The 26,282-nt window shown below is 41.3% G+C and overlaps 1 protein-coding gene across 1 annotated transcript in view; it reads right to left on the bottom strand.

Annotated features, from left to right (window-relative positions):
* Positions 1 to 25,727, bottom strand: part of ANKAR (ankyrin and armadillo repeat containing) — an 87,667-nt gene extending 61,940 nt beyond the window's left edge. Inside the window, exons 1-6 of the mRNA XM_056111609.1 lie at positions 25,133 to 25,727; positions 17,441 to 17,878; positions 16,687 to 16,850; positions 15,791 to 15,894; positions 11,210 to 11,390; positions 1,259 to 1,478 (exon numbers count right to left, since the gene is read on the bottom strand). Of these exons, the coding sequence (XP_055967584.1) occupies positions 1,259 to 1,478; positions 11,210 to 11,390; positions 15,791 to 15,894; positions 16,687 to 16,850; positions 17,441 to 17,878; positions 25,133 to 25,727 (1,702 nt within the window). The remainder of the gene's footprint in view (positions 1 to 1,258; positions 1,479 to 11,209; positions 11,391 to 15,790; positions 15,895 to 16,686; positions 16,851 to 17,440; positions 17,879 to 25,132) is intronic.
* Positions 25,728 to 26,282: the final 555 nt, after the last annotated feature.

Here is a 26,282-nt window from a genome sequence, read left to right as displayed (position 1 = left end):
GCGATGCACAGGAGTTATTCCTGGCTCATGCACTCAGGAATTACTCCTGGCGGTGCTCGGGGGACCATATGGGATGCTGGGAATCGAACCCAGGTTGACCGCGTGCAAGGCAAATGCCCTACCCGCTTTGCTATTGCTCCAGTCCAGTTTAAACAAGGTTATCAATAAAGGAATTATAAATCCTAAAAATCATTAGGGGATTTTTTGAATTAAATATAATTTCAGTTTATATTACAAACTTAACAGAAGACAATTATTGCTAGTTGAGAGCCCTGGAATAAGAAATGGGTATTCTTCTGGAACTTCTCTTTATCTTAGCTTGTCTGATTTCTATAGTACATCATCATGTATTAATTATGCCAGCAATTGTCAAATGTTACCCTCATTCATCCATATAAATATTCAACAACTATTTCCCATGTACCCACTAATTCCAGGTTTTCTTCTGAGAATTTTATCATGGCAAAATCTAATTCTTGCTTTTATGAAACTTATATACAAGTGAGAGAGATTCAATAAGTAAAAAATAAATAATACTATGTAAGGAAGCAATTATGATACTTGAAAAAAAAATCTAGAAGAAGGGGCCAGAGTGACATTACAGCAGGTAGGATGGTTGCCTTACGTACGGTTGACTCAGATTCAATCCCTGGAATCACATTTGGTCCCCACCATGAGTGATCCCTAAGCATAGAGGCCGAAGGATGACTTAGGAGGAAAGGAGGGAAGGGAGCGAGGGAGGAAGGGATGAAGGGCAGGCAGGCAGGCAGGCAGGAAGGAAGGAGGAAGGAAGGAAGGAAGGAAGGAAGGAAGGAAGGAAGGAGGGAGGGAGGGAGGGAGGGAGGGAGGGAGGGAGGGAGGGAGGGAGGAAAGGAAGGAAGGAAGGAGGGAAGGAAGGAAGGAAAGAAGGAAGGAAGGGAGGGAGAGAGGAAGGAAGGGAGACAGGGAGGGAGGGAGAGGGAGGGAGGGAGGGAGGGGAGTTTCTGGAACAAATAATACAAACATGTCAAGGTTGCTCTAGAGCAAACTATCCTTGCTGTAAGGTCCATATGCATTCTTTTATTTTTTTTAATCATGAATGTTATGGAAACCAGCAGATAATCCTTTTTGTTTTTGTTTTCTTCCTGGACTTGAAAAATCAAACCCAGGACTTCAAACATGCAAATGCTTTACTGCTGAGCTACATCCTGGCCCTCAACATGCATTCTTAATGCTGTTACTAAAAGAAAAAGATTTAAAAGTCTGAAAATGTACACACCTTGGGTAGACATATTAAAGCATCTCTGGTTAATGTTGAAGTTGGAATTGCACAGCTGACTTACAATAGTAACCCTGTTGTGTAGCGCAGCATGATGGAAGAGAGTATGACCTGTCTCATCTGAAATATTGATAGTTGAACTTGAGGTTTTACGGCTAAGTGTATGGAAAACAGCAGATAATCCTCTTTCAACAGCGGACTTCATACCAAACGGTATATTCTAAAATTATAATAGACCAGAATTTATTTCTTCCCCCAAAATACAGTAATTCTACCTTATCGATGGGGTTTACCTTTTTAAGACCTACAATAGATGCCTGAAACTGAATTGTACTGAATCTATAGCACTGTCTTCCTGTTGTTCATCAATTCACTCGAGCAGGCACCAGTAACGTCTCCATTGTGAGACTTGTTGTTACTGTTTTTGGCATACCAAATATGTCACGGGTAGCTTGCCAGACTCTGATATGTGGGTGGGAGACTCTTGGTAGCTTGCCGGGCTCTCCTAGAGGGATGGAGGAATTGAACCTTGGTTGGCCGTGTGCAAGGCAAATGCCCTACCTGCTGTGCTATGGCTCCAGCCCTGACTCTATAATAAGAAGTATTTTTATATATGCATATAAACATATATACTTATGTTAAAACTAGACAGTAAGAGACGCATAACAACAACTAAAGCACATTAACAATTTTAACAATATGCTGCAGCAAAAGTTCTATGAGTTTAGTCTCTCTAAAAATATCTTATATTAGGTAATATTTTAGGTAATATTTATATTACTTAAATTACATTAGGTAATATTTTCAGACTGCAGTAACTAAAACCTTGGAAAGTGAATCTGTGAATATGGGAGATAGTCTTGTGTGTGTTTTACATGGAGAAAAGTATGATTTGCATGGGGAAAGAACAGTGAAATGCATTCATACAACCATACAATTGGTGCTTAATTACAATAACATTTTCACAAGGTTCATGAAAAAACTCACTTGGGCAACAAAGAAAGTTTTTAAAGCTAGAAGAAAATATTGAGTTCTGAGCCTGTTCTAACCAAATCATAATGATGATTTTTTTGCAAGGGGTGCTTGAGGTGGGAATAGGCAGGATTGAAACCAATTTTTCCTGTATTTTATATTGTATATTTTCTTCAACATATAACCAATCAGTATCTTGTCATTATAATCAACTGGTTGATCTCCCCATCCAAAAGAAAAAAATCGAGAATCTTAAAAATCATTTATGGGTCTGCGTGGGACGGGCCCGGAGGCCCAGCTCTGGGCAACCAAGCGAACGGCTCCTATTCCAACCAGGTACAGCCCGCCCCCAAAGGCCTGGGACCTTCTGTGCGCATGCCCAGCTAGCTCCACCTCCTAGAAAGCCGGTTTTCCCCCTGGTCTGCGTGGGACGGGCCCGGAGGCCCAGCTCTGGGCAACCAAGCGAACGGCTCCTATTCCAACCAGGTACAGCCCGCCCCCAAAGGCCTGGGACCTTCTGTGCGCATGCCCAGCTAGCTGCATCGACGTTCCCAACTCCTCGCCCAGTGCCAGGGACTCTTTCCGGAGCCGCGGCCGCTAACGCGGCCGCGAAATATTTTCCCACTTCATATGCCATAGGAACCATAAGCTACCTTCTTAGATGGAAACTTCTCTAGTTTAACTCAGTCACTAGAAACACAGTAGCCAATAACTCATAAGCCTATCTTAACTCACACTGCATATCAAGCAGAATAGTAACAGTGAATGTTAAGGACTAAACCACAGCTTTCACAATGGTAAAGCAACGCAAAAGCCCACCAAACTTTCTTATTGAAGAGTCTAGCCCAGATGACACCAACAGTACTGCAGTTTTAGACAACCTCTCTGACAAGGAATTCAGGAGGGAGCTACTTAGGATGCTTAGGGAACTAAAAGAAACAATGGAAAGCAATGCCAATAGAAGACAAGAGGATTTGAAGGCAGAAATGAGGAAAATGCAATCAGAAATGTCAGACCTGAAAAATCTCGTAGGAGAATTGAAAAACTCAGTGGAAGGCCTCAGCAGCAGAGTAACAGCTGCTGAGAACAGAATCAGTGAGCTCGAAGATGAAGTTCAGAGACTCTCCAGAAAAGAGCAAAAATTGGAAAAGAGACTCACAATTCCGGAACAGATGGCAAGAGAAGATCGTGATGAGGCCAAGAGGGATAACATAAGAATTATTGGAGTCCCAGAGGTACAGGAAGAAAACCTTGATGAAGAAGAAACTGTCAAAGACATCATTGCTACAACGTTTCCAGAGCTGAAGAAAACTTGTGACCATATTCAGGAGGCCCGAAGGGTACCAGCTAGAAGAAATCCGAATAAAAATACCCCAAGACACATTCTGATCAAAATGACCAAAACCTTAGACAGAGACAAAATTCTGAAAGCAGCAAGATCGAAGAAAGAAATCTCTTACAAAGGAGCATCCTTAAAATTCACAGCTGATTTTTCTGATGAAACCCTTATGGCCCGAAAACAGTGGTGGGACATAGTGAAAAAACTCAATGAAATAAATGCCTCCCCAAAAATACTTTACCCAGCGAGACTCTCATTCATAATAGAAGGAACAACACACAGTTTCACAGACAAACAACAGCTCAGGAACTTCATAGACTCAAAACCGTGGTTACAAGAACAACTAAATGGGCTACTTTAAGGCAAGACAGACCTCTCAAATACACCAAATTTCAACAGAACAATGGGACAAAATCCCATAACAATAATCTCTCTCAATGTCAATGGGCTAAACGCACCAATTAAAAGACATAGAGTGGCAGGATGGATTAGAAAATTGAACCCAACATTCTGCTGCCTGCAAGAAACACATCTCAATAGTCAAAGCAAACACAGACTCAGAGTCAAAGGCTGGAAAACAATCCTACAGGCAAACAGCTCCCATAAAAAAGCTGGGGTAGCCATCCTAATATCAGACCACATCGATTTCAGAGTCAGGAAGGTCATAAGAGACAGTGAAGGTCATTTCTTATTGATCAAAGGATCTGTACAACAGGAAGAACTTATAATAATAAATGTATATGCACCTAATGAGAGACCAGCAAAGTACTTAAAACAACTACTCATAGATTTGGAAAAAGACATCAACAGCAACACAATACTAGTGGGAGACTTCAACACTGCTTTGTCACCTCTTGATAGATCAACCAGACTCAAGCTTAGCAAGGACATACTTCATCTGAGGGAAACAATGGAAGAAAGGGACTTAGTAGATATATACAGGACACTTCATCCACAAAAAGCTGAATACACATTCTTCTCAAGCGTACATGGAACATTCTCCAAGATAGACCACATGCTGGGCCACAAAACATGCCTCCAAAAAATTAAGAAGATAGAGATTGTATCGACAATCTTCTCAGACCATAATGCGCTGAAATTAGAAGTAAATCACATACAAAAACAGAAAACTAAATCAAACACCTGGAAATTAAACAGTGCTCTACTGAAAACGAGTGGCTTAGACAGGAAATCAAAGAGGAAATCAAAAGATTCCTAGAAACAAATGAAAATGAGGACACGAGTTACCAAAACTTATGGGACACAGCAAAAGCTGTGTTAAGAGGAAAGTTTATAGCTCTACAAGCATTCCTCAGGAAGGAGGAGAGAGCACACATAAGTAACCTAACCTCACAGCTTAAGAGCTTGGAGAAGGACCAAAAAAAGGAGCACAACCCGAACAGGAGAAAGGAAATAATAAAACTCAGAGCAGAGATTAACGAGATGGAAACCCAAAAAACAATCCGAAAGATCAATGAAACCAAGAGCTGGTTCTTCGAGAAAATTAACAAGATTGATAAGCCTCTAGCAAAACTCACAAAGAAAGGGAAAGAGAAAACCCTAATAAACCGAATCAGAAATGAAAAGGGGATCATCACAACAGAAACTACAGAAATTCAAAGGATCCTCAGGGAGTACTTTGAGAAACTGTATGCCACGGAACATCAAAACCTCGAGGAAATGGATAAATTCCTAGACTCCGACAGACTCCCAAGGCTGAACCAAGAAGACCTGGAATACCTGAACAGACCTATCACCATCAAGGAAATTGAAATGGTAATAAAAAGTCTCCCCAAGCACAAAAGTCCTGGTCCGGATGGATTCACTAGTGAATTCTTCCAAATATTTAAAGAGGACTTACTCCCAATCCTCTTTAAGCTTTTCCACGAAATTGAAATATCAAAAACACTTCCAAACAGTTTCTACGAAGCAAATATCACACTGATACCAAAAGCAGACAGAGATACCACAAAGAAAGAGAATTACAGACCGATATCCCTGATGAACACAGATGCAAAGATCCTCAACAAACTACTAGCAAATAGAATCCAACTACTCATCAAAAAGATCATACACCATGACCAAGTAGGATTCATCCCAGGGATGCAAGGATGGTTCAACATTCGGAAATCAATCAACATAATCCATAATATCAACAAAAGAAAAGATAAAAAGCATATGATTATATCAATAGATGCAGAGAAAGCATTTGACAAGATCCAGCATCCCTTTATGATGAAAACCCTAGCCAAAATGGGTATAGAGGGGACCTTCCTCAACATAATTAAAGCCATCTACCACAAGCCTACAGCAAGCATCATCCTCAATGGGGAAAAACTGAGAGCCTTCCCCCTAAGGTCAGGGACGAGACAAGGATGCCCACTCTCTCCACTGCTGTTCAATATAGTACTGGAAGTACTTGCAATAGCGATTAGGCAAGAAAAAGATATTAAGGACATTCTGGTAGGAAAGGAAGAAATCAAGCTCTCACTATTCGCAGATGATATGATACTATACTTAGAGAACCCAATAACCTCCACCAAAAAACTCCTAGAAACAATAGACTCATATAGTAAAGTTGCAGGCTATAAAATCAATACCCAAAAGTCCATGGCATTCCTATATGCAAACAGTGAGAGAGAAGAAAGCAACATGAAAAAAACAATCCCATTCACAATTGTGCCCCAGAAAATCAAGTACCTAGGAATCAGCTTAACTAAGGAAGTAAAGGACCTGTACAAAGAAAACTACAAAACGCTACTTCAGGAAATAAAAGAGGACATGAGGAAATGGAAAGATATCCCCTGCTCATGGGTCGGGAGACTTAACATTGTCAAAATGGCAATACTACCGAAAGCATTGTATAAATTCAATGCAATCCCTATAAGGATACCCACGACATTCTTCAAAGAAATGGAGCAAACACTCCTGAAATTTATATGGAACAATAAGCCCCCACGAATAGCTAAAGCAATTCTTGGGAAAAAGAAAATGGGAGGAATCAACCTCCCGAAGTTCAAACTGTACTACAAAGCAGTAATAATTAAAACAGCATGGTACTGGAACAAAGGCAGAACTGCAGACCAATGGAACAGGGTTGAATACACTGACATCTCCCCTCAATCATATGATCATCTAATCTTTGATAAAGGTGCAAGTAATGTGAAGTGGAGTAAGGAAAGCCTCTTTAACAAATTGTGCTGGCATCACTGGACGGCTACATGCAAAAAAATGGGCTCAGAACTCTGCCTAACACCGTGTACAAAAGTAAGATCAAAATGGATTAAAGACCTCAACATCAGACCAGAAACCATAAGGTACATTGAAGACAAAGTTGGCAAAACCCTCCATGACATTGAAGCTAATGGTATCTTCAAAGATGCCACGCCACTGGCCGAGCAAGTGAAAACAGAGATAGATAAATGGGACTATCTTAAACTAAGAAGCTTCTGCACCTCCAAAGAAACAGTGACCAAAATACAAAGACAGTCTACAGAATGGGAAAGGATATTCGCCGAATATACATCTGACAAGGGGCTGATATCCAGGATATACAAAATACTGGTTAAACTCCACAAGAAGAAAACATCCAACCCCATCCAAAAATGGGGCAATGAAATGAACAGAAACTTTCTCAAAGAAGAAATCCGAATGGCAAAAAAGCACATGAGAAAATGCTCTACATCATTAATCATCAGGGAGATGCAGATCAAAACCACAATGCGATACCATCTCACACCTCAGAGACTGGCCCACATTCAAAAGAACAAAAGCAACCGATGCTGGCGTGGATGTGGCGAGAAAGGGACACTCCTTCACTGTTGGTGGGAATGTCCACTGGTTCAGCCCTTCTGGAAAACAGTATGGACGATTCTCAAAAAATTAGAAATTGAGCTCCCATTTGACCCAGCAATACCACTCCTGGGAATATATCCCAGAGAGGCAAAAATGTATAGTCGAAGTGACATCTGCACTTGTTTGTTCATTGCAGCACTCTTTACAATAGCCAGAAACTGGAAGAAATCTGAGTGCCCAAGAACAGATGACTGGTTAAAGAAACTTTGGTACATCTACACAATGGAGTATTATGTAGCTCTTAGAAAAGATGAAGTCATGAAATTTACATACAAGTGGTACAACATGGAAAGTATCATGCTGAGCGAAATGAGTCAGAAAGAGAGGGATAGACATAGAAAGATTGCATTCATCTGGGGGATATAAAGTAACAAAATAGGAGATTAATACCCAAGAATAGCTGAGATCAGCACCAGGAGGATTACTCCGTAGCTTAGTGGACAATTGGGCATTCTAGAGGAAAGGGCAGCTCAGATAGAGAAGGGAACACCAAATAAAGGGTGTTTGGTGGTCCCTCCCAGGAGGGAGGGGAGATGCATGTCGAAAGTGGACTATGGACTGAACATGTTTGCCATTCAATGCCTCTTTTGCAGACCACAACACCCAAAAGGAGAGAGAGAGAACACAGGGGATTGCCCTGCCACAGAGGCAGGGGGGGATGGGGGGATGGGGGTGGGGGGGACATTATCCATGGTGGTGGAGGATGGGCACTGGTGGAGGGATGGGTGTCTGATCGTTGTATAATTGAAACCTAAGCACAGGGATTGTAAATCTACAACTGTACCTCATGGTGTTTCACTAATAAAAAAATAATCATTTATTAAGACTTCGTTCTTCCCTCTTTAAGGGAAGAATTGTAGATCCATCTTTGATGAGTTTAAGGAGGATTTTTTAAAATTTTAGACACAGTGGGTTTCCAAAAATATTAATGTAAAGTTTCACCCATAAAACATTCCACCACACACTCCCCACCAGTGTCTGCTTCCCTCCAACACTGCGTCAGTACTCACCCCTGCCCCACCAATCACTGCCTTGTGGTAAGCTTCCCATAGAGACAACACAAATATTTCTTTAAATTACTTTATTGGCAACTGTAGATCATCCAGTTCCTTCTCTGATTTTAAAAAGTCTCATGTAGCCATTTAGAAATGTGAATATATAGGCTAGAGAAACATAGTTTGCCAGGGCTAGAGAGGTAATACAGGAACTAAGGTGCTTGTTTTGCATCTAGCTGACCCTGATTGTATCCCTGCCACTATATATGGTTCCTTGAGCACTCTCAAGGATCACTCCTGAACACAGAACCAGAAATATTCCCTAAGCACTGCAAGGTGTAGTCCTCTAAACAAACGAACAAACAAACAAATAAATAAAAATACAGAGTCAGAAAGAGCGGGATAGACACAGAAAGATTGCATTCATCTGGGGAACATAAAGCAACAAAAAGTGAGAGTGACACACAGGAATGGCTGAGATTAGTACCAGGAATTTTGCTCCATGAATGGAAGGCCAGCCACAGGCTCTAGGTGAAAAGGAAGCTCAGATAGAGAAGAGATTACCAAATGAAGGGTGTTGTGAGGGCCCTCCCAGGGTGGGAGAAGCATGCTAAAAGTAGTCGATAGACCAAACATGATTGCCACTCAAAGCCTCTCTTGCAAAACACAGTACCCAAAAGAAGAGAGAGAGAACAAGGGGGAATACCCTGCCACAGAGGCAGGATGGGACGGGGGGGGGGGATGAGGGGGGGGGATGCTGGGACCCATGGGGATAGATGACGGGCACTGGTGGAGGTATGGGGACTTGATCATTGTATAACTGAAACCCAAGCACAAAATTTGTAAGCCTATAACTGTACCTCATGGTTTTTCACTAATAAAAAAAAAAAAAAAGTGAAAAAAAAAAAAAAAAAAAAAACAAACAAATGAAATTTGCCAGGGATGCAAACCCCAGATTATTTTCTATAATATTTCAAGTATGATCCTGCCATAAAGGTAAAGGTAAAGGCCCTCCCGTTGATCGTCGATTTGCTCGAGCGGGACCAGTAACGTCTCCATTGGAGACTTTGTTGTTACTGTGTCTGGCATATCGAATACTCTCGGTAGCTTGCCGGGCTCTCCGAGAGGGGCGGAGGAGTCGAACTCGGGTCGGCCATGCTGGCTGCGTGCAAGGCAGACGCCCTACCCGCTGTGCTATCGCTCCAGCCCTGACACTGCCATAATCTTTGCTAAATACAAATATGCAGGTATATGCATATATGTATTTAACAAAAGTTGACTAATAAAACAAAAAGTCATATTCATGAATTTAAAGTTATGATTTTTTATTATTTGATATCAAAATAAATATTTCATAATATTTAAAATTAAAAAAAAAAAAATACAGGTTTTCTTCTCTGCTCTAGGAAATGGAGAGGTAAAAATGCCACTCTGCTTACGATGAGTGAAATGAGTCAAGAGAGGGATAGACACAAAATGATAGTAACCATTTGTGAGATTAAAAACAAACAAACAAAAAAAGCATAGCATGAGACTAATACCTGAGGACAGTAGGAACAAGGGCCAGGAGGACTAGTTCATGTCTGGAAACTTGCCACAAGTGGAGGGAGTGGGAGGACAGTTAAGATAGAGAAAGGATCACTAGGACAATGATAGTTGAAAATGAGAAATGAGCACTCTGAACAGGAACTGAGTGCTGAAAGTAAAGGGGTATGATAACCTTTCAATACCTGTATTGCGAAACATAATATGTGTGTATGTGTGTGTGTCTGTGTGTGTGTGTGTGTGTGAGAGAGAGAGAGAGAGAAAGAGTGCCTGTCATAGAGGCAGGTTGAGGGGTTGGGGCTGGGTGGCAAGGGAGAAACTCGGGACATTGATTGTGGGAAATATACACTGGTGAAGGGATGGATGTTGGAACATCATATGACTGAAATCTGATCATGAACAACCTTGTGGCTCTATTTCATGGTGATTCAATTAAAATTTTAAAAAGTCACTCTTCTTTTAGGCATCTAATATTTTAAAATTAAACAGGATATTAAAGTTTAAAATGATGGGAATTAAGCAAATTGTAAATTAAATATCAGTGTATCTTTTGAACTTGGTGAGTTTACCACCTATAATAGTTTCACAAACTGTAAGAGTATTGAGACAGATATAGAAATTTTAGTACTGGGTTTTGTTTTGGGATTTGATTTTGTTTTTGAGCATCCCTTATGGTGTTCAGGGGTTATTCCTGGCTCTGTGTTCAAGGTGACCCCTCACAGGCTCAGGGGACCATCTGTGGTTCCAGAAATTTGTTGAAAAATTTTATAATAGTACCTGGCATACATAATAAACACTCATTACATATTAGTCATTAACCATGATCAAGTTCATTAATATTTTTGGTACTCTGTCAGGAACTTATAATTTATCATTGTATTTGCTTGAGGCCGGACTGGAGCGATAGCACATCGGGTAGGGCGTTCGCCTTACACGCGGCCAACATGGCCAACCCAAGTTCGATTCCTCCGCCCCTCTCAGAGAGCCCGGCAAGCTACCGAGAGTATTCGATATGCCAGACACAGTAACAACAAAGTCTCCAATGGAGACGTTACTGGGCCCGCTCGAGCAAATCGACGATCAACGGGAGGGCCTTTATCATTGTATAAAATATAGAAATTATTTATGCTACTCCATGTTGGAGACTTTATTTGGCCTGTTTATCCCTGGAATAAACATTTGATTGAGATCTATATACATATCTGTAGCATCTTACACTAAATTATGTGACTATCATTGAAATACCTTGCATTTTATGGCTTTTTTGACACCAAATTTTTTCTTGAATTGTTCATGTACTTGAGCATCTGACAGCGGGAATCTTTTCAGTCTCAGACTATTCACAATTTCATTTATGGCTCCCCACCACTCTGTCTTATACATTTTCTGATAGAAAGTTTCCAGTTCAAAACAGATAACATAATAGCTATAAAAAAAAGAAAAGAAATTTTGATCTTAAAGTGAGTTGCTATTTTTTATTCTATGCTGGAAAAAAACATAATTTTTATTTAGTACTAAGAACACAGTTTGATTGCACTTGGGGTAAATATTCTAATAACATGGTTATCAATATTGTTTTCTATTTAGGATTCACACCCAGCAGTGCTCAAGGATCACTTGTGGTGGAGTTCTGAGACCATGTGTCTGATATTGGGAATCAAACTCATGTTGAACGCATGCAATGCAAGCTCCCTACCTACTGTACTATCACTCTGGCCCAGCATTACTATCAAAGCTCTAGAACAAGCCATCTTCTCTATATTGCCCCTTGTAATTGTCCTTCTCATGCAGCAGCCCAGGTGCTGCCTAAAATTCACAGAAATCCCAGAATCGTGGGGAAGGAAGTAGATTTATGCTCTAAATCTGTTCACTTTCACACATTTACCTGTGGACTCTTTTTCATACTTATGTCTTCATTTGCCTTCCGAAAAGTTGATCTTGAGTCAACTGGAATGATGCTTTGAGTAATAATCTCTTGACTTGTGCCTACTGTGGCCCTGGGCTAAAGAAACCTCAACCCACCACCAAATTCTTGAGCTATAAGCAGAGCATACAGTGCCCTGACCCCTTGTCACTTTGGGATGGAAAAGTAACTGTGTGTTGAGGAACTATTCCCTAGGAGAACTTTGTATTGCTGGAACAAAAAAACTGTGTCGCTTTCCACCTTTCTCCAAGTACTTGTTCCCACGCCCACTCTTGAGTGGTGAGTACCTTAGTGGCTGATGCTATATCAGTCTAAAGGGAATTCCTGGGGTTTGTTGTCATTGTTGTTGTAGTTGCTGTTGGCTTTTGGGCCACACTTGGCAGTGCTCAGAGATCACTCCTAGCAATGCTCAGGGGACTGTTTGTAGTGCTGGAGCTGAAATCCTGTTCTGACCCATGCCAGGAAGTTGCCTTATCTGCTGTACCTCTGGTGCCCAAGAGAATCCTTTCAGTGTTACAGGAATTTCTAAAATTTATGGCTGTACCCTAAAGAATTTTAGGGTACCTAAAATTTGCTGAGAAAATTTCCCCATGGTACAGATTTCTCCATGGTACAGTCTGTCACCACCATCACATGAAGTTTGGCTTCTGACATGCAGGGTGTCATCACACTGTAGTGCTCTCCCCGGATAGGACACTTCACTGTCCACCTCTATTCTGGTCATTGTTCTCCTAATTTCTCATGACTTATTCTACATTTACTAAGTGCTCAGTTCTGAGTCTTAGACTGCAGATTCCTCTAGCACCATCTTCCCCTCCTTTCTCCCTCTGGGTTACTGGTGGGAAGACCCAATCTGAGAGGGGGAAAAAAATCCCAGACTTAAATGTTTCTGTGCCTGGTTGGTTGATTGTGGAGTATGTCCATAGGAGCTAGGTCCATAACAACAGACCCTCCTCCAGTCCAGTAGGGAGGTCAGTAGCTATCTGGTCTTTGACTTCTGTGCCTGCATCCTGCCAGGCAGGATTCAGTGGTAAGATCCATCTTTCATCCTTTGTCAACTTCTTCCTCTGCACTGTTTCTCTTATTTTCCTCATCACTATGCATCTTAAAGTATTCTAATCTTGGGGCTGGAGCAAGTGGGAAGGGTGTTTGCCTTGCATGCAGCTGACCTGGGTTTAATCCCTAGGATTTTATATGGTCCTCCATGCACTACCAGGAGTAATTTTTGAGTGTAGAGCCAGGAGGAAACCCTGAGATCATTGGGTGTGGCCCCCAAATCAATAAATAATTTTGAAAATTCTAATCTTGCTTATAAACTCTCTCTCATTTTATCCTTTAACTTACTAAAATAATCATCTACAGCCACAACCAAAATTATCTTACCAAGTCAACAGCAAATGTAAAGCACTCTCCAATTTGGGGGGAGGATTGGGAAGGGTGGGTGATGGGAGGCACACCTGATGCTTAGGGTCTATGCTGATCTCTATTTGGGGGTTTGTTCCTTCTAGTATTAGTGCCAGAAATTGAACCTGAATCTCCTGCATGCAAAGCCATGCACCCCAGTCTTATGAGTTATCTTTCCAGCCATTCTATCTTAAACCAACTTGGTCTTTTCTGTGTTGAATTAGATAACTATTTCTATTTTCTTCTAATTTTTCCCATTTAGCTTCAATGCTATTTTACCCTCTAGGTCCTTCTCTACCTGTATACCTCTACTCCTCGGTCTTTGCTTTTCCTTAACTCCTTTTAAAGATGCTGTTACTGTCAGACTTTCAGTAACAGTGACAGTGACAGTTATTTATATTAATCAGTTAGTATCTTTAAGGCTTATTACACAAAATATATCAATGTTCACAAAGTCATAAACATTTTCATTTAAAAATTGGTGCTTTATGAGGGTTAAAATTATTCTAGAGCTTCTGTCCTAAAATTTTAAGTTGGCCTTTGCATTTTAATACTTCCCTGGTTTTCTACTTCTTAAAAATTTTTTTTTAATTTTTTTCAGTTTTTTTTTTATTGAATCACAGTGAGATACACAGTCACAAGGCTGATCATGATTTTCTTTCACAGTCCAGCAAGTTTAGACCCAAACACCTGAAGAATCTGCCGCCAGTACTCATCAATACACTGGCTCAACTCGTCACACGCTACCTGTCTGAATGCAAGGTTCCGTCCCAATAGAAAACCAGCAGGACAGTTCTGCTGTACAAGAAGGGAGATATTCACGACAATGTCTGTTGTCCATTATCTACAATCTGCCTGTTGTTCATTATCTACAAGCTGTTCACTTGAGTCATCCTGAATAGGATTGGCAGAACACTAAATGAAGGACAACCATGCGAGCAAGCTGGTTTCCGAAAAGGATTCAGCACAATCGACCATATCCACCTGATAACCAAGCTCATTGAGGTTTCTTGGGTTCTGAAAAGGATTCAGCACGATCAACCATATCCACCTGGTAACCAAGCTTTATTGAGGTTTTTCAGGAGTTCAAGATTCCGCTCAATCTAACGATCATTGATTTAAAGAAGGTCTTTGATTCTGTTGAGACTGAAGTGATCATCGAAGCCCTAGCCAAATAGGGCGTTCAAACTCAATACATCAAGATCCTCCACAAGCTGTATTACAGATTCACTACCAGGATCTCACCATTCTCAAGGAAGTGAACATTGATATAAAGAGAGGGCTCCAGCAGGGTGATATCATTTCACCGAAACTCTTCAGTGCCACCCTCAAGAACATCATGCAATGACAAGAATGGGAAGGAATGGGAGTGAAGATAGACGGTCGGCAACTACACCACCTCCGCTTCGCTGATGACAACATTCTAATAACACCAAACATTAGCCAAGCGGCACAAATGCTGGCTGACTTTAACCGTGTGGAAAGGTCGGACTGCAGCTGAATCTGACGAAAACAATGTTCATGAGAAATAGAATAGTTCCTGACGTTCCATTTGCTCTCAACGGAATGAACATCTTCGAATGCAGCAGTTATGTGTACCTAGGTCGAGAACTCAACATAACGTATGACTTGGCGCCAGAGCTGTGCAAGAGGAAGAGAGCAGCGTGGAACGTCTTCAAGAGCATCGAAGAAGTTGTTAAGAGGACGAAGAATCTCTGGTTCTAGGCACATCTTTTTGACTCCACCGTTATTCCTGCACTAACATACGCCTCAGAGACCTGGGCCCTACGAAAACAGGATGAGAATGCTATTTGGGTCTCCCAAAAAGGAATCGAAAGAGCTCTGCTTGGAGTATCACGCTTCACTCAAGTGAGAGAAGGAATCCAGAGTTCTGACCTCCATTGATGATTGAGGATCAGGGATGCTGTCTCGTTTGCCAAGGTGTCAAAAATCAGATGGGCTGGACACGTAATATGGTTTGGAGATGACCGCTGGAATAGAGCCATTACCAACTGGATTCCACGGAATGTCAAAAGAACTCCTGGCTGTCCACCTACGAGATGGTCGAACTTCTTCGTTAAGACCCTTAATGAACTGTTTGAGGCTCTTTGTGTTCCTGGAGCGATCAGAAATCATTGGGCTACAACAGCACACAACAGGGACGAATGGAGACGTTACTGGCACCCCGCTCAAACAAATCGATGAGCAATGGGATAACAAGTGATACAAGTGACAAGTGATATAATGTTCCAACACCCATTCCTTCACCAGTGTACATTTCCTACCACCAATACACCCAGTTTCGCTTCTGTGCCCCCTAACCCATCTGTCTCTGTGTTTTGCTGCAGGCACTATCTATCTCTCCCCCCCTCTCTCCCTCTCTCTCGTCTCTCTCCTCTCTTTCCTCTCTCCTCTCTCTCTCTCTCTCTCTCTCTCTCTCTCTCTCTCTCTCTCTCTCTCTCTCTCTGCTTTCAGCTGCTTAGAATAAAGTTTCTTACCTTTTCCCTTGAAATTCCAAGACTGGTATTGAGTAATATTCTTTATATCCTGAATCCTCTGCAAATGAACTAGCAGCACAATCCCGTATCTTTCCTACATTCTTCTGAAATATGAATAATGTTACCAAAACAAATATTTAAACAAATTTAAACAATTATTAACATTGAGAAAAATTTAAATGACAAAAATTTAAGTAATAATCTATAAGACTACAGCAATAACTATAAGTGTCTGGTTCCCATTTTCTGTTTTCTTGGGGGGGGTATCATACTCAGTGGTGCTTGGGGCTTATTCCTGACTCTGCACTCAGTGATCACTCCTGGTGGGACTCAGGGGACCATATGTGGTGCCAGGAATCAAACCATGGTGAGCTGCATGCAAGGCAAGAGCTCTACCTGCTACACTATCTCTCTAGTCCCCATTCCTGCTTTTTGAGAGGAAAAAAATACAAAAGATATCTAGAGGAAAGGAAAAAAAATGAAGTGTGAAATATATGCTTATGTGAACTTCCAGGCGGAGAATTACTATTTCCAAATTCTAGACGATCTCTGTTTTAGGAATCTCAAAGGAAATGGAAGTATCTGTATTGAATATTCAGAGACTTCTACTGCAGTGCTAATGGGTTTAGGACAAATAAGTATACATTAGACGACTTAAAATTCTGTAAGGATAAAGGCTACCCCAACTTTTCATTTTACCTCTGACATCTAACACAGCAATCATAGATATAGCTACTTAATACATGTTATTAAATTATGAAAAATGAGGAAGCTAGGAAGATTATCATTTGAGTGGTTCCTTCTACCTGTATCAACATAGACTCTTCCTGGTTGGAGAATAGGACAAAAGAGTTATAAAGTGAGAAAGTGTTTTAAGGAACAATATTAATTTAAACCTTAAAATCTTCTAAAACATTTTCAACGGAAGGAGTGCTGACATCAAATTCAATTCCTCCATGAACATGAAAATACTGATTCTCTTTGTAGTCAAAATGCTGGCATTTAAAATCCCGTCCATAAATAAATGGAGGCAATTCTCGCTCTGTCTTGACTTTGTCATCTCCGAAAATAAAAACAAGCTTTTATTAGAAAGGCAAGCAGTGTAAACTATAACATTTTGGAGATAAATTCTTATTCAGATAAGTGAAAATATTCCACAACAAATAAAAATATTGGTAATTATAGTTTATAGGATTCTTTATATACTTAGTGTTTATATATATTTAAAACACATATATGACTTGTTTATGGCATTTTAATGGTTTCATTGCACAGATATTTCAAAATGCTGCTCAATAAATGATTCTACTTACTAATAATTTTTTGTGGGGGGAGGATTTGGGCCACTCCAGGTGGTGTCCAGGGTCCTGGCTGTGTGCTCAGGAATCAACTCCAGCCTGCTAATATGGCATGCGCAGGATCAAACCTGGACTGACCAGGTGCAAGGCAATCACCCTACCTGCTGTACTATTTCTCCCAATCCAAAATATTATTTTTGAGTGAGAAAAATAAATAAGAAAAAGCTCAGGTCTTATTCCTGGTTCAAACTGGGGTTAGACACATGCAAAGCAAGCACTCTAACCCTTATACTATTATTCTAGTCTCTCTACTTACTTGCATTTTACATGTGAATTTTGTTAATGTTCTTACCTGAAAAAGGGTGAAGCAGACTATTTAAATATGGAACTTTCATTTTCCTTTTTAGACTAAGCAGAAGTGGAATCAGAAAACATATTAACTTTAGATATCCTAGACCTCTTCTGATTTCTGCTTTTTTTTCTAAATTATTTTGAATAATCTTTTTTTGAAGATTTAACCTTTGTTGTATTCTCTGGTAGGTACAAATATCAAGATACTCCTGATTATATTTGATTGAATTTGTAAGCCAATAGGCTGTTTCAAATATAAAAATATTTTCATGTTGTTGAATTTGTGTAGTACTAAATGTCATCTTCAATAAAATATTTTCAGCATATTTCATAAACACAGCTTTTTCTTCAGGGCTATTGGGAAAATAAGTTGGGTCTTCATTCATGTCATTGTCATAGATTCCATCAAAGTCCGGATCCTTTGTAATATCAATCAAACCTTCACAGTAAAAAAAAATTCTTTTAATTTTTGATAATGAAAACTTAATACTTGATTACTGAATAAGCATGCAGATTCAACATAAGGATTCATCTTGAAATCCTACTAACATGTCAGTTCATGACCAGTGAGATGCCAATGAAATTCATAAGGAAGAAAAGTAGATGAATGAATAAGCATGGTAAAAATGGAAGCTTGCAGAGTAAAAGAGAATATTTACATTCTCCTTGGAGGAACACAAAATCATGGAGCAGTAACAAAATTTTCATCTTTATTTTTTATTTTTTTAAAAAAATTTCATCTTTAATCAAGGAAAATGTGGAAGAACAAAAATACATAATGTAATATTTTAAGCAGAGATTTAGCATCTTACTTTGAACCAAAAGCAAATTTACTTTTTCACATTCAACATCACACATTTATTTTTTTCACAGAAGAAAACCATACATATGCAATGAATAACTTACCTGCTAACCAAACATGATGAAACAGAATTAAAACTTGATTTAAGGGGCTATAGAGCAGGAGGCATTTTATCTTGAATGCAGTTGAACCGGGTTTGATCACAGAACTACATACTGTTTTCCAAGCCCTCATAGGAGTGATTACTTAGTGCAGGACCAAGAGAGTAAATACATGGCAGGGCAATTCTTATCATCAAAGGCACCTGGTTGCAGTTACTGGATTTAGAAAGATATCTAGTTCCCTCCATATACAAATAAAAAGGAATTAAAGGTAGAATCAGAAGGCATTTGCAGCATAAAATGCTAGAGAAATGGTTGTTCATAGGCATGTTGCAGTAGAGATAAGTCAAAGTGGATAATTTTAGGATATTACAGAGGTAGAATCATTATAGCCAAGACACAATTTCCCAACAAGGAGAGGACAATTAAATAGAAAGATCCAGACTGATATTTAGAACAAATGTGAAAAACTGGCCTCCTTGTGAAAATATTGCTATACATATTGTTTGGTATATCGAATTGCTCTTGCTCTCAGCTCCTTCAATGTCTCCTTCCTCTGGGATAAACTTTAAAATGCCCTGATTCAAACTCTGGGACACCCTCAGGAGGTGAGTAGCCAAATAGGCACCCAGCAGTTCCAGCAGCAATGCCCACACTCCACCACTGCAGCCATACTCACTCCACCACTTCCTGAATATTTTCTGTAGAAACACCAATCTGCAAATGACTTTAGGTACCCAGTGCACAGGTCGGGATTTGTGGTGTTTTTTGAAGTCCCATGGGTCGATAGTTTCTCAGCAATCCCCACATTTTGGGTGATTGTCAACTCATTGGCCCAGACCCTCTGGACCCTGCCACACCTCCTAACACAACAAACAGCTTAATAAATTCTTAGATAGGACTTAACAACACTGCAATCCAATATAATAATTTTCACATAAATTGATTTTCTTTATACTTATTGCTTTTAATATTGAAGCTTTGATAATTAATCAGTTTTAATTCTAAAATTGTATCCACAGTAGTGGCCTTTTCTACATTAAAATAAAAAAAAATTAACAAAATGCCCTGATTCAGCATAGGGCACCTCTGAGACTGTTTCTTATGGCTGGTGTGTATTCTCATTGATTGGGGCTCAAAATATATTGATGGTTACATCTTTTGAATGCCATGTCCTGAAAATGCAGGCAGTAGAAGACAGAGAGCACACGTCTCTGGGGGCTCCCCAATTAGGCCACAACTTGATTAGAACAGCCCTATTGAGTCTGATCCTTTCAATCAGGAGCAACATTGTGAAGGAGTCTTCATAAAGGGTGACCTCAGCTACAATGGACAGCTGGATTTAGTAGCATTATTGCTGAGTTATGAAATCATTTTATATAACTGATTGGGTCATCACCAATTAAGTAGTATCCCTATATTTTTAGTTACAGGGAAAGCACATGTGTCCTCCTGTCATTTCTTATGCCATTTCTTATTACTGATGCTCTTGGACAATCCAAAGGTTCTTATGACTAGAATATGTGAACAATCCCTGACGTCACATATAGTCCTCTAACTCTGACGGCACTCCTAGATATCACTCCTTTATATCTAGATCATTCATCTAGAATATGACTTCTATAATAGAACATTCCATCTGTATGTCTGAATCCAAAGAAGGCTCATTGTTTTCTTAGCATTCAACTCTATCAATGCTGACATATGTACTACTTGACACATGCATATCCCATCCACTCTTCAGTGATAGCCCCCAAGTAATCTTTGTACAAGGGAAAAAGAAAAGGGCCAGAGAGATAGTTCAACAGGTTTGATTGCCCAAGCACACAGGCAGGGAATAAAGGACCCCATGTATGGCCCCCCAACCCCTACACCCAATAGGGAAGAAAATAAACCGTTTTTGTCAGAATAGTGAGTCTTTAACATGTTGAAAACCATTATCTACTTCTGATCTTGAAACTCCCTGGAACTGAGATCTCCCCAAAGCTGCTGGCATCCTCTCAGACACTGTAGCACTATAGGACTGTCCTCCCTTTGTTCATTGATTTGCTTGAGCTGGAACCATAACATCTCCAATGTGATACTTGTTGTTAGTGTTTTTGGCTTATCAAATACGTCACAGGGAGCTTGTCAGGCTCTGCCGTGAGGGCAGGATACTCTCAGTAGCTTGCCAGGCTCTCTGAGAGGGGCAGAGGAATCAAACCCCGGTCAGCCGCATGCAAGGCAAACGCCCTACCCACTGTGCTATCGCTCCAGCCCCCAATTAGACACACCTTGGCCAAATCAGGTGTTTGAAGATATCATCTAGCTTGTGCATTGTTACTGGCTGTCCTCCAGTGATTAGCAAATGGATCACTAAATAACTCCCAGGATAAAAGGGTCATTGACTAACAAGAAATCTTGATTTAGTTTCCTTCCTTCCTTCCTTTCTTCCTTCCCTCCCTTCCTCCTTCCCTTCCTCCTTCTCTAACCCTTTCTCCTTCCCTCTCTCCCTTTCTTCCTTTCCTCTTTCCCTCTCTTCCCCCTTTCCTTCCTTCTTTTTCTTGTTTTGGGGCCACACTTGGCAGTGTTGGGCTTACCTCTGACTCAGTGCAGGAACTACTCCTAGCAATGCTCAGGGGATCATATGTGATGTCAGGGATTATCAGTCACATATGAGGTAAACACCCTACCTGCTCAAAGTTTTATTTTCTTTAAAAAGATATGATTTAGCCCTGGAGTTCTAAAGTATTTCAGAGTAAACCCTAACAAACATTTCTAAGACTTTGACCATGTCATTTTCAAAATAGACCAAATGTCAAAATAGACCAGTCATAAGAATGCAGAAATGAGTGGAATTTACTGGATATTATTGCTAATGTTTTGTACTTTTCCCCCCCATCTCAATCTTCTCCAAAGTCATAAACCAGAAAGAACTGATTAGGTTATGGATATGACTATAATCTTGTAGATTCTGGTGACAATGATACAGTACTGTATGCCTAGACCTATGGAATTAATTAATATGGATTCAGATTGAAACATGCTCTCAACTGAGAATTCTGGCACACATTCTTTATTTGGGAGTCTGCTTTCAACAGATTAATTATCTGAATGGAAATGGGAGCTATTACTCATCTAAACTATCTCTTGAGACATAGAGGTAGCATCTTCAAGAAACTATTCTGCTTGCCCTACCCCAGTGCTACTCAGTCTGGAAATTTGATTTAGAGCAGATGAGCCAGGGGGCCTTATCATTACCAAATACATCTTACTCTCAATTTTATTTTAAACTAGATATATAGTCTCACATTCAGTCTATGGTTTAGGCAGCAAATAAGCATTTCTGTGACTCAACTCACAAACAAGGAGAGAAGTGTTTAGTGCTGTGTGGGGACTTGGTGGTCAGTAGGTATTAATACCCACTGTAGCCATTTTCTCTAGGTGATTGGACAGCTGGAGAGAGTCAAACTTTGAGCATGGTATATTTGCGGCATTCTTTTAAAATTTTTTTTTTAAATGTAGGAGTACTGCTATTTATTCAGCCACTGATTAGCTGATTGAATTGTGCATGAACTCCACCTTACTTTTTTATTTTCATTTTTTATAATTTTATTTATTGAATCACCGTGAGAGCAGTTACAAAGCTTTCGGGTCTAAGTCTCAGTCATACAATGAAACACCCGTACCTTCACCAGTGCCCATTCTCCACCACCAAAAACCCCAGTATACCCCCATCCAACACCCTCCCCCTACCTCTGGGGCAGATGATTTCCACATTATTCTCTCTCTACTTTGATCACATTCAATATTTCGACACCAGAACCACCATTATTATTTGAGATTTTACCCCAACACTCAGATCTGCTGAGAAGGCAACAATAGACATTTTGTGTTCTATTGCTGGCTATGAATAACATATGATGTCGCGTGGCTGCAGTAGGGCCATGTGATTTTGAAATTCTGAAATTTTAACACTTAAATCTGGAGGGATTTCTGCCAAAAGCCACTGGGTTTCGAGATTTGCTCCTGAGTCTCTGGTATAATGGTCATTGAGCAGCTTGAACAGGAGCCAGAGAGGCCATTCGTAGGCGATGACTTGGGGTCTCGTTGGGGTGGGAGGACAGGCCTGGCTCCACCCCCATCCTGTGAGGCCCAACAAGTTTCGTTACTGTGGACCCAGACCTGACTGTCCGATGGCTTCTGGAGGATGGCGACCACCCAGCCGCCAAGGGGGAGCAGGCGGAGGGACAACACCTTTTCCCCCCTGGGGTGGCCCGGCAATAGTAACCTACTGCGTGGTTTGGATGCATTTCTGCCAAAAGCCACTGAGTTTCGAGATTTGTTTCTGAGTCTCTGGGATCAAGGCCATTAAGCAGCTTGATCAGGAGTCAGAGGGGCCATTCGTGGGTGATGACTTGGGGGTCTCATTGGGGTGGGGAGGACAGACCCGGCTCCCCCACCCCCCCCATCCCGCAAGGCCCAATAAGTTTCATCACTGCGGGTCCAAGCCTGACTGTCCAATGGCCTCTGGAGGATGACGGCCACCAAGGCACCAGGGGAACGCAGGCAGAGGGACAGCACCCTTTCCCCCATGGGGTGGCCCGGCGACAGTAACCTACTGCGTGGTCCGGATGCATTTCTGCCAAAAACCACTGGATTTCGAGATTTGTTTCTGAGTCTCTGGGATCATGGCCATTCAGCAGCTTGGTCCGGAGCCAGAGAGGCCATTTGTGGGTGATGACTTGGGGGTCTCATTGGGGTGGGGAGGACAGACCCGGCTCTCCGCCCCATCCCGCGAGGTCCAATAAGTTTCATCACTGCGGGCCCAAGCCTGACTGTCCAGTGGCCTCTGGAGGATGACTGCCACCGAGCCACCAAGAGGGAGCAGGAGGAGTGACAACACCCTTTCCTCCCTGACCCGGTGGCAGTAACATACTGCAGGGTCCGGAAGCAGTTCTGCCAAAAGCCACTTGGTTTCGAGGTTTGTTTCTGAGTCTCTGGGATCATGGCTATTAAGCAGCTTGATCAGGAACCAGAGAGGCCGTTCGTGGGCGATGACTTAGGGTCTCGTTGGGACAGGGAGGACAGGACCAGCTTCCCCCCACCATTCCGTGAGACCCTGCATCTCTCGTCACTGGGGGCCCAAACCTGACTGTTCGATGGCCTCGGAAGGATGGCGGCCACTGGGCCGCCAGGGGGAACAGGCCAAGGCACGAAACCTATTCCTACCTGGAGTGGCCCAGCACCGGTAACCTACTGCAGGGACCAGGCACATTTCTGCCAAAAGCCGCTGGGTTTCCAGATTTGTTTCTGAGTCTCTGATATCATGGCTATTAAGCAGTTCAATCAGGAACCAGAGAGGCCATGCCTCCAATTATATAGCTGAGCCGGAGGTGGTTTGTGGGTGTGTTTCCCATATACCTAACTTTTGGCCGTTTACTTTCTTGGTAAACTTTGCTCCAAGTTTTTGGGGTCTGGCCAAAGGCACAGCGGCAATTTTGGGGTATCTGAAAGTCTGAAGGCGCCATCAGGCTGCTGATGCACTCGCCTCACAGGTACAGATTGACCTGCTGGCGGCACCATACCCCCCATTTGCGGCATTCTTGCTGAGTGACTCTGCACATATAAGGTATGTGCTCTTCCACTCAAGTCACATGACCCCCAGTTTTATTTTTCAGAGGGGTGAGGCCACACCTGGCTCTGTTCAGGGTTACTCCAGGTTCGGTGCTAAGGGGTTGCTCCTGGTAGTGCTCTGGGGACAATGTGGTGGCAGGGATTGAGCCCAGGCCCTCTTTGCATAAAAAGCATGTGCTCCAGCCTCTCTCCCCTGCATTTATTACTCTTTGGTTTTTTGGGGGGTGCCACACCTGGTGGTGCTTAGGGATTATTCCTCGCTCTGCACTCAGATATCACTCCCGGGGTGCTCGGGAGACCATAGGGCATTGAATCCAGGCTGGCAACCAGCAAGGCAAGGCCCTAACTGCTGTACTAGATCCTCCCTGCATTTATTCTCATCTTTGATTACCATCCACTTCCCCGCCCTGCCCCGAGTTTATTAAAATGACAGAGTGGAAGGCTAAACAATCTGACAATCATGTTATTTTCAAATTTGGAGGGTTTTTTTTTTCTTTTTTGGTCACACCTGGTGATGCTCAGAGGTTCTCCTGGCTTTGCACTCAGGAATCACTCCTGGCAGTGCTCAGGGAACCATGTGGGATGCTGGGAATCGAACCAGGGTTGGCCGCATGCAAGGCAAACGCCCTACCTGCTGTGCTATCACTCCAGCCTCGTGGAGATTTTTTTTTTTTAAATCTTCTTGCTATGCTGTTCGTTCTTGGTTCTCTTACTGAGTTTCCTATTTTGAATTGAGGACAAAATACATAAACTCAAAATCATCCTGCATAAAATCTGATATTACGCAAGAACTGGAGATCAGGATGGAAGAAGCAAGATTCTTGGCTTAAAATATTCATGATATTGAGAGAAATGAAAGTTTAGAATAGAATTTTTCCCATAAGAAATCATGGGTAGGGGCTGGAGAGATAGCACAGTGGGCAGGGCGTTTGCCTTGCTTGCAGCCAACCCGGGTTCGATTTCCAGCATCCCATATGTTCCCCTGAGCACTGCCAGGAGTAACTCCTGAGTGCAGATCCAGGAGTAATTCCTGTGCATCGCCAGGGGTGCCCCAAAAACCAAAAAAAAAAAAAAAAAAGAAATCATGGGTAAATACATTAACCTAAGCCATAGATGAATTACCTTAAAAATTTCTCAAAAGGTTTATAATTTAAAAAGTGTTAAATTATCTTACCAGATGAATGAAACTCTCCAAAAATATTTCTATTGGTTTGAGGCTTCCCATCCGGATCAATGTCCAAGATGGTACGCCACAATTCAGAGAACCGGGCTCGCTTTTCTTTAGGCATGTATAGTCCATGCCATAGTGCTTTCAGCATATAGTCAATACAGATGAGGATTTGGCCAATTCTGGTATCATAATAAGCTGGAGGTAATTGGCAAGAAGAACTCTGATCATAATTAGCTTCCAAACTGATAGAAGGAATTTGATTTAAGCAATAAATCCCAATAGCCAGCTCCCTTATGATTTGATGGACTTCTCTGTAGTCTAAGAGGGCTGTGGAGTCCACAGGAGTCAGCAAGATCGCAGTGGTGAAGCTTGCATTATTTATTTGACTCATGATCCCACATGGCATGTCAAATGGAGAGTGGACGTCTTCTTTGGTAGTCAACCAGTTAAGTAAAGTAGTAGTTAGCAACTCTTGCACCTCAATCCGATCAAATTTTTCAAAAAAGGCAGAAGCATTTCTTTGCACAGCTAAATTTTCCAAGAAGACTTCTTCATCTTGACTTTGTTCAAGTTTACCTTTTTTGGGTAATTTTATCATGATAAATGAAGTCTACCGGGTCCTGTTTTGAAGTTTCTGCAATGAATTAAAAAAAAAAAGGGGGGGGAGAATATAAGCAATATTTGCCATGGTTAAGAAGTTGGAAATCTCAAGAAATATATATGTACCTTTTATCTTTATAAGGTTGTGTCATGGTCAAGAATAATATTTTTAATCTTAAGTGAATTATGGCATTTTTAAAAAAGTTGAAATATGGGACTGGAGAGATTATACAGTAGGTAAGGTGCTTGCATTGCATGGTATTGATCCAGGTTTGATTCCTGGCACTGTAAATGGGTCCTGCTAGGTGTGATCCTTAAGCACAGAGCAGGGAATAAGCCCAGAGTATCACTAGATGTGACCTCCTCCCCACAAAAATAAAAAAAAAGTTGAAATATAAATAAAAATGATTAAAATAATTTTAAATACATTAATGTTACTCAGGTTTTCCAAAAGAATCTAGGCATCTTTAAAAATAAACAAAGAGAAGAAATAATCAGAAAAAAAGAAATGCAGGGCCAGAGAGTACGGGGGTTAAGTCCCAGCCTTGCATGC

This window comes from Sorex fumeus, unplaced genomic scaffold (assembly GCF_029834395.1).
Source record: "Sorex fumeus unplaced genomic scaffold, SorFum_2.1 ptg000014l, whole genome shotgun sequence".
NCBI classification, from domain to species: Eukaryota; Metazoa; Chordata; class Mammalia; order Eulipotyphla; family Soricidae; genus Sorex; species Sorex fumeus.
The sequence above is the reverse complement of the archived record's forward strand: the minus strand, read 5'-3'. Positions and strand labels throughout refer to the sequence as shown.